The sequence below is a fragment of the Eurosta solidaginis genome, chromosome 1, assembly GCF_040869045.1.
Source record: "Eurosta solidaginis isolate ZX-2024a chromosome 1, ASM4086904v1, whole genome shotgun sequence".
Taxonomy (NCBI): domain Eukaryota; kingdom Metazoa; phylum Arthropoda; class Insecta; order Diptera; family Tephritidae; genus Eurosta; species Eurosta solidaginis.
The window spans coordinates 275,292,932-275,307,314 of record NC_090319.1 but is presented as its reverse complement, the minus strand read 5'-3'; the positions used below and the strand labels follow the sequence as shown (position 1 = coordinate 275,307,314).

At 38.8% G+C, this 14,383-nt stretch overlaps 1 protein-coding gene across 9 annotated transcripts in view; it reads right to left on the bottom strand.

Moving 5' to 3' along the window:
• PK2-R2 (Pyrokinin 2 receptor 2) overlaps positions 1-14,383 on the bottom strand; it is a 432,630-nt gene that overhangs the window by 56,361 nt on the left and 361,886 nt on the right. For all 9 annotated transcript variants that reach the window (XM_067760841.1, XM_067760842.1, XM_067760843.1 and 6 more), the window contains one exon: positions 6,492-7,145. In XM_067760841.1, coding sequence (XP_067616942.1) covers positions 6,492-6,999 — 508 coding nt within the window. In that variant the 5' untranslated portion in view covers positions 7,000-7,145. The remainder of the gene's footprint in view (positions 1-6,491; positions 7,146-14,383) is intronic.

Sequence of the window (14,383 nt, the reverse complement as noted above, 5' to 3'; positions counted from 1 at the left end):
CTTGAACTAAAAATCTTTATAATAAATATTAGGTGAAGTATGGTTTGAAAGGAAAAGAGAAGAAAAGAAAAACATAAAAATAAACTTATAAAGGAACAAAGCGAATGTTTGTCAATATCTCGTTTCATATTAGTTTATGCATGTAATAAGCTCATCAAGAGTTGATATCATTGTTGGCTGAGAGTCTTGGTTTTCTCTTATGTAGACTTCGCCTCTTAAGGTGAACGCAGACTTAATTTTACCTACTCTTTTAAGCCGTATTGCCGCTTGTAAGAGTTTTCTTTTCTCCACTGGTATACTTTCAAATATTCTAAAGTGGCCGTCGAGACCAACCACAGATAATGATATCGCTGTTTTTGTTTGCTTACGATGCTCTCTGAAAGCGCGCAGCGTCCTATTCCTATCGTGAGGGCTATGAAATTTTATTATTACAGCGCTACTTGCTCTTTTAGCCTGCACTGTACGGAAAATATCACGAATTTGTGGAACGAGAAAATCGATAGAAAGGCGAATTTGGTTAAAATGCTTTTTAAGTTTTCTCCATCCACGTATGGTACACTAAAAATGACAGCGTCAGCAGCTAAGTCCGAAGTCAATTTCGCTGCCTCTACTCTTTTTATCTCACTTTGTAGTTCCACCAATTTGTTCTTGAACTCTCCTACTTCGGCTTCCAATAAAACCATACGCTGCTCCGACTCGCTGACTTTTTTAACTAGGTCAGCAACCTCTTCGTTGAGTCTACTCACCAACCTATTCTCCAGCGTCTTTATTTTATCAGACAAACTGTCAAACAGTGACTGCAGCTTATCTGATTGTTGCTGTAATCTTTCATCCAAGAACAAAGCGGTAGCTCGTCGATAAGTGTGGTCTAACCGTATATAGCCCGACGATAGCAAACCGTTAGCAAATAGCGCACCTTTCCTTGCCTTAATTTGCTACCTGTTTTGCTTATATCAACTACATCACTTACATTGTTCCCACATTAAGCTAGTTTAGCGAGTACACTAAAGCTTACATCCTGTGAATACCAATAACACTTACTAAGCCTACACTTGCATTCTAAACTCCCCTATATCGTCGGTACAATGCCAAAGTCACGAATGTGCCATTTTTGTTTTAACGAAATATTATATATGTCAAATTTTGCAAAGCCAAAACAAGAAATGTGCATTTTTTTGAAAAAACAAAAAAAAAAAATTTAAAAATAATTTTTCAATTAACATTACTTAGTGGTTTACAAAAGTAAACCTTCCAATAGTGGTTGAAAAATACAAAATTAAATCTCTATTAATTAAATCTCTATTTTTAACAATGTCTTACGCGTTTTTCTCACAACATCAAATATGCACATTCGTAACTTTGGGATTGGACCGACGATATAGCATATCACTTTCAAAACTAGCTTACGCTAACATTCTGGATTCCCCATAACTTGGCAAAAATGTTAGGTAGGTTTTGTTACCTATTTATTTGAAAAATTTCGGGACTGTTGCCGGTACTATTTGAGGATCATTCCAGAACCATTTCGGTAGATTTCGAAACTGTACAATCGTCATTTTTAAATTGTTCCAGAATTTTTTCGAGATTATTTCGGAATCATTTTAGGATTATGTGCGGACAATTGCAAGCTCATTTCGAATTTGATTAAGGGAAAATTTCCCTTACCGGATAATTTCCTAACTACTTCAATATCATTATTTGACAATTTCTTAGCTTTAGTTCCTTAGAGTTAGTTTTGATATTATATTTATTTATTTGTTTTTGTCTCGAAGATTACACAAGATTAACTAAAATTGGCGTATATTCAAATAAAAAAATGTAATAATTAAACGAATACGTGAAAAAGTCAAGCAAAGCGCCAGTTTCGCACTGCAGGTTTAATGACTATTTCTGAAGTAATGCTAATCGGAAGCAGAGCGTGACAGATGATGGCCACACTTGTAGTTCTGAGCTACAGGCTCCTACGCAGCACTTCATGATCCAGAGCCTTCCTATGGGCAAACTAAACCACGAACATGGAAAACCATGGAGAGCGGTGCCAAACAGTTTTTGGGTTGACCTAAAAGGTTTAATGTGGTCATTCTCAATCGTTGCCATGATGGTCGGGCTAGTGCTTCAAGGTTGCTTGTTACGGAACGTATCGAATCGATACCCAAGACCTACAATATCGATAACACACCGCAAAGCATTCGGACAGTGTCTTTGGTTGGCTCAAATACAACCACAATTTTAAGAACTTTGCAAGCACTTATTGTTATTATGGAGTTCTTGTTTGGTGGAAAGCCACACAAAAACAACCTACCTCAAAAAATTAGAGGCGGTATGTAGACTATCAATGCTTAGCATTTCGGGTGCCCTGAAAACAACCCCGACGGCGGCACTGTACGCCATTCTGCACATTCCACCTATACACCTGGTAGCAAAGAACATAGCGTTAACAACTGCAACCAGGTTCGGTGCCTGGGGCAGCTTGAGCGCCGACCATACGGCCATAGTAGTATAGCGTCATCAATCACAAGACGAACAGACTACCAGATTCCTTATCTGCGCTTCGAGGGCGATCTTAAGACCACAATAAAGGCGAACGGTTGGCGCAAGGGTGCTCAAATGGCGGACGAGGCCATACATATATACATAGATGGTTCAAAAGTAGTGGAAGGAGTAGGGTCTGCGGTATACTGTGCTGCTACGGAAATAATACAGGCTGCCGGATTACTGAAGCGTTTTCCGGAAATAGTAGCCATAACCAAATCAGTAGAAAACCCTGGAAGAGAATAACCTAAGCTGCATTCGTGTTAACTTTTATATTGACAGTCAAGCAGCAGTTGAGGCAATAATCTCGCATAGCACAGCATCTAAATGCGTCTTAGAGTGTAAGCAGTCTCTGGAGAGAATCGGGACAGGGAGAAGCATACATCTATATTGGGTCCCAGGGCATATGGGAATAGATGGGTATGAAATAGCGGATGTCTTAATGTTTACCCTAATTTATTTTAATGTTGAAAAGGAAGGCGATACACTTGGTAATAGACAAGCGAATGCGCATATTATTAAGCCACGCGCCTGTTTTGCACGCTGACCCACACCATCATGGTGCCATCTCATACAAAATGTCAAACTTCTTAGTGACTTTCTAAACTTATTTAATTTGTTTATGGAAAATATTTAAAACTTTTTTTGCTACTTTATTTTTTTGCCATTTCGTGCAACACGTGTTAGTATAGGTAGGTAGGTAGGTGAAATGGCTGCGACCCTGGTCGCCCAAGTAGCTATTTAAAGCCGTTTTGATGCCATGTAACTCGTCTAAAAACCTACGGAATGTTACGGTCAATGTATTACAACCAGCCAGATTTGTTGATAAAATTAAGAATATTCGGGATTGCTATCACAGATAACCCTCTGAGGCGTTCCAAGGAACCTTAGGCGGGCTCTAGCCAGAGCCGGGCATTTACACATAAAGTGTTCTACTGTCTCCCTGGCATTTGGATCTTTGCAGCTTCTGCAGTAGTCGTTATACGGAATGCCCATCTTTTCCGCATGCGTACCTACTGCCCAATGACCGGTGCAGATTGCTATCAGTTTACGTGTGTCCAGGGCTAGGATTTGTTCAGACGACTTCTCGTCCTCTTTCCATCATAGTTTGGCCAAATGGATTTTGATATTACACAGGTGGTGATGTTATTCCACTTTGTTTGTGCTTTCTTCAAGTAGAAGCTTTGGATATTCCCCTTGGCTACTGCTAAGGGTATGCCTACTTCGGCACTAGTTATTTCCTCGTTCATCTCCGATGAGCCCCTGCGTGCTAGCTCTTCGGCCTTCTCATTACCCTCTATATCCCTATGACCCGGGACCCAGATAACGCGCAGTTATAGATTGGTGGATAATTGGGATATGCGTAGCTTACAAGCCCACACTAATTTTGAGTTAATGTGTGGCGAGGAAAGCGCTTTTATCGCTGCTTGGCTATCAGACAGGATGCAAACTTTACCAGCTACATTCAAGCCCTCCAGTGATTTGCAGGCTTGCCAAATCGCGAGGATTTCTGCTTGAAACACGCTGCAGTGCGCTGGGAGTCTGAATGATGCAGACAAATCTAGGGACTCAGAGAAGACTCCGGCCCCCACTACCGATTCCATCTTGGAGCCGTCAGTGTAGATTTGGATGTCGTCGACCCTTATGCCCGGGTTTCTCTTCCACTCGTTCCTGCTTGGAATGGTGGTATTACAACCGTTCTCAAACTTCAGTTTGCGAGGGTAGTAATCTGTCTCGGTACTACATGTACCTTCCGGAAGTTTCTTTAGGATACTACTATGCCCTTGCTGAGTATCCTTCCAACACCCAGACTTCCTGAGTCTCAGTGCGGTTTGTGACCATATACAAAGTATATGCAAGTCGATCGGAATCAGGTGCAAAATGGGGTCTAAAGCAGCTGTGGGGCAAGTGCGTCCGGCCCCTATGGCACCAACGCACGCAGTGCGCTGAACTTTTTGCAGGCTGGTGAGATTGTAGCTCTTACTTAGAGCTTCCCACCAGACTATGGAACCATAGGTAAGCACCGGTCGCACCACCGCCTCGTACATCCAAAGTACCATGCTTGGCTTGAGTCCCCATTTCTTACCAAACATTGATTTGCAGGCATAGAAGGCGATGCAGGCCTTCCGTACCCGCTCTTCGATGCATACTTTCCAATTCAACTTGCAGTCAATTGTTAGTCCCAGATACTTGGTACTCGATGACAGGGTTAGTTGCTGGCCGTTTACGAATGGTAGTCTGAAGGCAGGTGGCTTGTACTTCCTCGTGAATAGAAGCAGGTCTGTCTTGTCGGGATTTAACCTAAGACCACATCCCTGTGCCCACCTGCTGAGTTTATCCAAGACCCTTTCCATGATTTCGCTCATTACGGAGGGGAAAGGACCAGAGACCAAGACCGCCACGGCGTCGGCATACGCCACGATCTTAACCCCCCCCCCCCTGCGTTAAGTTTTCCTAGGATTTCATTTATGGTGATCAACCAAAGCAGAGGTGAAAGCAGCACGGTGGGAAGGTCTTTTTGCTCTTCGAAATTGAACAGGCGACTCTAAAGGCCACCTCAAAATTTTCTCCAGAGACCGGACTCGGTCGTCAAGACTGTCCTTAGATTGAATAGGCGTCCTACTTCTATGGAGCCTATCACTGACTATCTTGTCAAATACGCTCCAGGACGTCCGTTTAGGGTTTCTGTGAGGCTGACTTATTTCTTTTTCCCAGTCTATGTCGAAAAGGATCAACCGGTGATCCGACAGGGAAAGTTTCTCCGACACCTCCCAGTTTCTAACCGTAAGCTCCCGGGAGTTAGATGTTAGTGTTATATCAAGGACTTTCCCGGGTAGTTCGCCGTACTCGGAAAACTAAAGGTGGGAGAGCTGCCCTAGTTACATACGTAAAGGTTGTTAGCTAATATAAATTCAAACAGAGACTCACCGCTCAAACAGTGCTCCCCCAAACCGCGTGCCTTGCGTTGGCGTCGCAACCCATCACATCCTTCTTGGCTGTTTGTGCTACCATTTCCGCTACCTCCTCTGGAGGAGCGGGTCGATCGTTCGCCATACAAGCCAAGGCGACCGTGATGGTTCGGCCGCTTGTTGACTCGACCTTGACCACAGCAACGTCATAACTACTGAAATTAGGTAAAAAGAAAGCACTAATAGTATTCCTAACGAGGATACAAGTCCTCGGTTTACCTTCTCCATGTGTGTAAAAAAGGTTATAGTATCGGGTCTTTAGGCCAATCACCTGTGACCGCAAGACCCATGGTTCCTGCACTAGGCAGACATAAATGTCCTCCTCCCTGAGGAGGACCAGCAGGTTATCCGAGGCGAATTTTGAGTGATGCATGTTAATTTGAGCCACCCTGTTCATTGGGTTGAGACTCGCCTGCTCGCCTTCCGAGGATTGACGACCCATCCTCACCCAGCTCCGCCAGGTTGAGCTCCCCCAGGAGTTTGTTGGCATCGCCAGAAGAGAGCGTTCCCAGAACGCTCCCTTTCTCCCCCTCCTTTTTATTATTTGTATTTACTTTGGGCATACAGCTCCCACTAGTTTGCATGGAATGGATAGTCAGCCACCGGCAGAGCCAGCATACCGGTGGTAAGGCACTTATACAACCGACCTTTCCCGGGCATAGGAGGGGACCGTTCGCGATAAGCCTTTCAATATACACCCGCGGACCACATAGCCATGGGCACGGGTACCTCAACACCTTGGCTTGGGTGTTGTTGGTGCGGCAATCCTCACATTTCCTGCATGCAGCGACAAGTGATGCGTTCTTTTGAACACGCCATCGACGCTGTAGGACATATGGGGCTTTCCTCTTAGTTCGTCTCATGTTGGGACCTCTCCGCAGAGGAGATTCCAACATGATGCTTAAGCCCCTTCTCCACTACAAGGCGACCAACATTGAAGGGGCGTATTAGTATAAATTCTATCAAAAAACGGAAAGAAAAAACACTCACCTGTACCCAACAATATCAAATCCGATAAGGCCAAGTTGAATAAGTAGTAATTTGTTGCTGTATGCATAAACTTATTTCTTGCTATAACCAAACAAGTGATTAGATTGCCAACAACACCCACCAAAATAATGAGAACATAGCAAATGCTCAACGAAATTAGCACTAACATTGCATGTTGTTGATGTGGCAGCTCCCACGTTTGATTAAGTTGTGCAGTATTTAATAGATCTGTTAGATTCTCTGTGGATATATTAAGTGTCAGTGACATATTCTGTTTGAATGCATCACTCCGCAATAGCTGTTGTAGATCCACCAAAGATGATGAGTCGAAGGCAAAAATTGGCGAATTGGAGTAATATGCCTGCTGGATGATATCATCATCAAGTAACGACATTTCGTCAGATGACGACGTTAGTGATAATGATGATGATGTCGCGGCACGTGATAACACACTGGTGACAATAGCAACCGTTGTCAATTGGATGTGTGGTGGGGTATGAGAAAACATTGTCTTCTTATTTTTTTATATACTAAATGGTTGCTGGTGCATGCGTTGACTTGCATATGCTATGACTCGGATTTGTAATTGTTTTTTGTTGCTGAGGCACCATTTTCTTTTCGTTTTAAGTCCTAGAAGGATGTGTAGCATTTTAGCTGTAAAAAAACAGAAAACGAATGTTAGTTTGTGATGAATAAGAATATCTGGAAAATCTAGTAAATATGTATTTTTTTTTTATATTTATTCCCAGTAGTTCAGTATAGTGGAACTTTGAAAAAACGGTAGTTACACGTTCTAAAAAATCATTTACATTTGTACAGACTATTCGTGCGGAATCAGAATGAAGCAGTTAGTTACATTTAATTTCAACTTAATTATATTTATCACTATCACTCCTACTACTACTGCCGCACTTACTACCACTCCCAATTCCTTCTCGTTTCGACTTGCACCCTTTCAATCCCTCTCGCTCCTACAACTTCATTATCATATGGACTTTCTATACCGAACGTTGAATACCTACTTCAAATAGTTAATTGCCAAGATAAAGCGAAAGGCGTGACACTTCCCACTTTTCCAAAATTCGATACAGCGATGGAACCGTAAATACGATAGCGGATCGAAACCTATTTTCTCTCATGCGATAAAAATTAGGCTATCCAATTATTTAAGAAAATAATAACATATTATGACGCAATAAAACCAAACACAAATTTGACGGCCGCCATAATCTGGTCATGAATTTCAAAGTAGTAAGGAGGGAAAATTTTTGGTACTATTTTGCTAAATTTTTGACTACCTTTGTAATGTACTGCAGAGTAAAGCCAAACACGAAATATCTCCACGCAAATGGGGACATGAAGGCAAGAGAAGAGAAAGCAGGGGAAATGGAAAGGAAATGTAGAAATAGTTGTATGAAAGTGGGAAAAAGTGAAGAGAACACTTGGACGGCATGAAAGTCCGTTATGATGCCACATAAAATAACGGTGAGGTAAGCTATAACTACTTAGAGTGTCGTGGCGTAGCAACGACATAGTTTCAAATGAGACCGATATCAACCTTGAATGATTCCAATGGAGATCCAAGTGAGACGAGACTGATATGAAATTTGTATTTATCTGAATTTAATTTCTGTTTTTCTGAAATAAATTTAATCTCTACTGAATAATATTCGAGTTTTTCTGAAAAAATGTTGGAAAAGGTGTGGTATTATGAAAGTGGAGAAGATAACAATTTTGTATAGTCTATGACATTTTATAACAAAATAAAATCTTCAACCAGAGATATGTAAATATGGCAGAGGTAATCACCAACCATTGGACTTTTGATACAAGGCGCCATGAAGAGGACTGAAATACAGTACCTCATCGAGGTCGCAGCCAGGTGCGCAAGAAGCGGTGGTTAACCTACAGCGTGATTGTGCACATTGCGCCGAAATATAATTGAATTTCACGGATATATTCTCAGAGCTCAAGGAAAGCTTTTCGGATATTTAAAATCAATAGGATGGAAAGGGATTTCGACTCAAGCTCCTAATATACGTATATACGCCATTCTTTTACCGGAAATTCTTTCAAATAACTATGACTGCAGAAATGCGAATAGATCATGACCTCCAGAGGCTTTAAACGTATAATGCACTGTTACACTGACTCTCTTTATGAAGTAAACGGCATCTGTAAAGACAGTACGTACGAGCACGGCCAATAATGATGCGTATTTCACAACAAACATGTATGTGATATTTATTCATAGAAGGACTGATAAAAATTGAGGAGTTTACTCAGAAATTTGGGACCTCAGTTTCGATGGAATGATCTGCAATGGCTTCTGGTCAGATAGCAGGGGCTTTTGCGAAACCGCTACACAAGTCTATTGATATGTGCCTTGAGAACTCATCGACTGTATTCTAACCCGATACACTCGATATTTGCACATGAGGCATTAGTGGGATTAAACCACACAGAACCTCATGTAAGAAAAGAAAATAATAAATGTAAGGCGCGAAAATCTCCGCATAGATTTTTAAATTTCCTTACGAATTGGTCCGACGGGACCTACTTGTTTTATGCCGACTCTGAACCGCATCTGCAAGGTAGATGAGTTTTCACTGAGAGCTCTTCATCGCGCAAATATACTCGAAATGCTTGCTAAACAGTCGCACCACGCTCACTCTCCGCTTAGAAAAATTTTCCTCTAATTGAAAAACTTGTTTCTAAAATATTGATGTTGCTTTGCCCGAATATTCGATCAATTCAAGCAAGGGACTATTGGAATACAGGAAACCGATTAATTAGCATGCTAACGGTTTCATACTGAAGTCGAATAACAATAGAATAATTTTCCAAACCCTAAGTAAAAATCTCTATGAACCACATGAGCGGAATTTTACTCACACACCCACAACTCGCACAACCGAACAATGTCAAGATTTTGTACTGTGCTTTGTATTTATTTTAAAGCTTGGTTGACTTAAATTTCATACATGAATGTACATATAAAGGAATGTGCAAAAGTGTAATAGGATAATTTACATATGAGATAAAAAATATAAAATAGCAAGTTAACTTGTATGTAGATATGTATGTATGTATATGCGTATCCAGTGTTTTTCTAAAAGCTTTAAAATGTGAAATTTCTATGGTTAAAATTGGTATCTAACTTAAACTTTCTTCGATATACAGTTGCGAGCACGAAAATAGCAGTGAAAATGTTAAGCTAGTTTTATAAATTATTATCTTCTTTGGTTATTTGCGTTACTTTTAGAAAAAAAAATTCAATGAATTGTGTAATTGAAAAATTGAGAACAATTAATAAAATTTGATAGGAAATTTCACTCCCATTTATGTGCTAACGACTGTACATACATACATCCCTTTTACTACTTTTATATTATGTGTTGTCAATCGTGCAATCTATAAAAATTCGTTGCAAAATTTTAAATTGTTACAGCAAATTACAAGCAATATTCAGTTGAACAGGAAAATGTTGCGCTGCTCGAAAATTGGCTCAGAAATGCTACTTCCTACTTATCTACTTCTTTCTTTCTACCCCTCCCTCACCCCTTTTACCCCTCCGTATCCGTCTCCTTGTCATTTTATTCTCTTTCCCTTTCCGTTTATCTTTATCTTTATATTTATCTTTACCTCTATATGTTCTTTTTATCTTAATCTTTATATTTATATTTATATATACATTTATCTTTATCTTTATCTTTATATTTATTTTTATCTTAATCTTTAAATTTATCTTTATAATTACATTTATCTTTATTTTTATATTTATTTTTATCTTTAACTTTATGTTTATCTTTATCTTTATTTTTATCTTTATCTTTATCTTTATCTTTATCTTTATCTTTATCTCTACCTCTATCTCTATCTTTATCTCTATCTTTATCTTTATCTTATCTTTATCGTTATCTTTATCTTTATCTTTATCTTCATCTTCATCTTTATCATTATCTTAATCTTTATCTCTATCTTTACCTTTATCTTTACCTTTACCTTTATCTTTATCTTTATTTTCATCTTTATCTTTATATTTATCTTTATCTTTGACTTCATTTTTATCTTTATCTTTATCATTATCTTTATCTTCATCTTTATCTTTATCATTATCTTTATCTTTATGTTTATCTTCATCTTTATCTTTATTTTTGTCTTTATTATTATCTTCATCTACATATATCTTCACCTTAATCTTTTTTTTCATATTCATCTTTGCCTCCTGCTCCTTCTCTTTTCTTTCGCCGTCACCATCCTCATCTTCCTCTTGGTCTTCACTCTCTTTCTCTGTCTCCCCCTGTACTTCTCCTTTCAAACCAATGAGAATCATTGCCTCAGGGTCAGCACCATGCCAACGGAACATACTTTAAAGATTAGGAAGGTTTCTCTCGATGCAACTTTATTGTGTTGAGAGTTTATTTGTAAAACCCACAGCATAATTAAGTTGCGTGTGTCCTCGGAACAGATTCACAGTTGCGTCTATGCCCTCCGCTGGTCCCTTTAATTAAAGGCTCTCGATTTCTCCCTCTTAGGTGCAGATTAACTCTGCCGTACCATAGGATATTTTACCTAACTCTGTGTACAACATATCCTCCGCCTCCGTCTTTATTATCGGATGTATTGCTGACCCTTTTTTATAGGGCGAGACGCACGAAATACCTTCAAATCCTGAATAAGCAAAATCAGCGCTTCCTACGATTTCAACACGTATGTCTTCCATCCTTTAGCTTTGATATCGTTGAGATCTGGCTTCATCCATTATTTTGAACATTGCTATTATAATCAGGTACTTGTGCGTCAGTAACTAAATGCCTTTGTCATATCATGTTTACCTGTGTGAGGATTTTTTATACCCAGCGTGCTTTGCACACAGAGTATATTAACTTTGATTGGATAACGGTTGGTTGTATAGGTATAAAGGAATCGAGATAGATATATACTTCCATATATCAAAATCATCAGTATCGAAAAAAAATTTGATTGAGCCATGTCCGTCCGTCCGTCTGTCCGTCTGTCCGTTAACACGATAACTTGAGTAAATTTTGAGGTATCTTTATGAAATTTGGTACGTAGGTTTCTGGGCACTCATCTCAGATCGCTATTTGAAATGAACGATATCGGACTTTAACCACGCCCACTTTTTCGATATCGAAAATTTCGAAAAACCGAAAAAATCCGATAATTCATTACCAAAGACGGATAAAGCGATGAAACTTGGTAGGTAGGTTGACCTTATGACGCAGAATAGAAAATTAGTGAAATTTTGTACAATGGGCGTGGCACCGCCCACTTTTAAAAGAAGGTAATTTAAAAGTTTTGCAAGCTGTAATTTGGCAGTCGTTGAAACGTTGGCAGGAACGTTACTACCGTTACTATATATGTGTTAAATAAAAATTAGCAAAATCGGGTGAAGAACACGCCCACTTAAAAAAAGTATTTAAAAGTCAATTTTTAACAAAAAATTTAATATCTTTACTGTATATAAGTAAATTATGTCAACATTCAACTCCAGTAATGATATGGTGCAACAAAATACAAAAATAAAAGAAAATTTTAAAATGGGCGTGGCTCCGCCCTTTTTCATTTAATTTGTCCAGAGTACTTTTAATGCTAAAGATAAAGAGAAAGATAAAGGAAAAGATAAAGATGAAGATAAAGATAAAGATAAAGAAGCCATGCCCAGTTTTTATACACAGTCGACCGTCTGTCCTTCCGCTCGGCCGTTAACACGATAACTTGAGCAACAATCGATATATCTTTACTAAATTTAGTTCACGTACTTTTCTCAACTCTCTTCATGTTGGTATAAAAAATGGCCGAAATCCGACTATGACCACTTTTTCGATATCGAAAATTACGAAAAATTAAAAAAATGCCATAATTCTATACCAAATACGAAAAAGAGATGAAACATGGTAATTGGATTGGTTTATTGACGCAAAATATAACTTTAGAAAAAAACTTTGTAAAATGGGTGTGACACCTACCATATTAAGTAGAAGAATATGAAAAAGTTCTGCAGAGTGAAAAAAGTCCTTGGAATCTAGGAATACTGTTCGTGGTATTACATATATAAATAAACTAGCGGCACCCGACAGATGATGTTCTGGGTCGCCCTGGTCCACATTTTGGTCGATATCTCGAGAACGCCTTCACATATGCAACTACCACCACTCCCTTTTAAAACCCTTATTAATACCTTTAATTTGAAACGCATATCGTACAAGCACATTATAGGGTCACCCCGGGTCCGCCTTTATGGCGCTATCTCGAAAAGGCGCCCAACTTTAGAACTAAAGCCCACTCCCTTTTAGAGTACTCATTAGACCTTTCATTTGATACCCATATCGTATAAACACATTCTAGAATCACCACTGGTCCACCTTTATGGCGATATCCCGAAATGGCGTCCACATATAGAACTATGGCCTACTCCCTTTTAAAATACTCTTTATTACCTTGCATTTGATACCCATGTCATACAAACACATTCCAGGTTTACCCTAGGTTCATTTTCCTACATGATGATTTTCCTTTATTTTGTCTCCAAAGCTCTCAGCTGAGTATGTAATGTTCGGTTACACCCGAACTTAGCCTTGCTTACTTGTTTGTTTACACTATAAAATGAATTCCGTTGTCAGCGGAATGGCGCAGCAATGAACTTTTCTTTACTGTAGACAATTCTTCAAGCACATACTTAAATATTTTCGCAGAATGATGGCCAATATTATCCTTTCGTCTGTGAATAATTTTAAGCTCCTAACATATTTATATTTTAAGCTCTCCTTCAAGTGCTAAAACTCATGGAAAATTGTTATTATGAATTTCACTTTGCGGTAAAATTTTTTATTATTCGACCATCGGGTTTAATTTTCTATCATCTTTGGCATTATGATGCTTCAGCATATAGCTGGATGGTGGAAATGTTACACTTATGCTTATTCTTACGTACACACTTTACACACAGTTTTGTGAGTATAAGAGCAGTAAAAGTTTAAGTTTTATATAATTTCTTAACGTTTGGTATTGGTTTTTGGAAGCCTTAAAAGAAATGAACGCTATTTTGTCAGGTATTATTTGGTATAGACAGGTAAGACCACTTTAGCGGTGTAAAGGTAAAAAGCCAAAATTATGAAAACAGTTTCTTAAGTGGATTAAATAATAAGATATGAAAAGATATTAGAATTTCAATCGATACAAAGAATTCGAAATCAATTAGAAAAGGTTTTGGAGTAAGTTCGGAAAAGCTAGAGACTTGAAACTCAAACTTCAGTTTAGAATAGGTAACCATGGAACATGAAACGAAAAAATTCTGCTGGAAGGTTCAAGGATTGAAATACTTGGAAAATTCGTTTCATGACTGATGGAATACTTCGTTGGAATTTTTATACTCAGTTGAGCAGAGCTCACAGAGTATATTAAGTTTGATTGGATAATGGTTGGTTGTACATATATAAAGGAATCGAGATAGATATAGGCTTCCATATATCAAAATAATCAGGATCAAAAAAAAATTTGATTGAGCCATGTCCGTCCGTCCGTCCGTCCGTTAACACGATAACTTGAGTAAATTTTGAGGTATCTTGATGAAATTTGCATGTAGGTTCCTGAGCACTCATCTCAGATCGCTATTTAAAATGAACGATATCGGACTATAACCACGCCCACTTTTTCGATATCGAAAATTTCGAAAAACAGAAAAAGTGCGATAATTCATTACAAAAGACAGATAAAGCAACGAAACTTGGTAGTTGAGTTGAACTTATGACGCAGAATAGAAAACTAGTAAAATTTTGGACAATGGGCGTGGCACCGCCCACTTTTAAAAGAAGGTAATTTAAAATTTTGCAAGCTGTAATTTGGCAGTCGTTGAAGATATCATGATG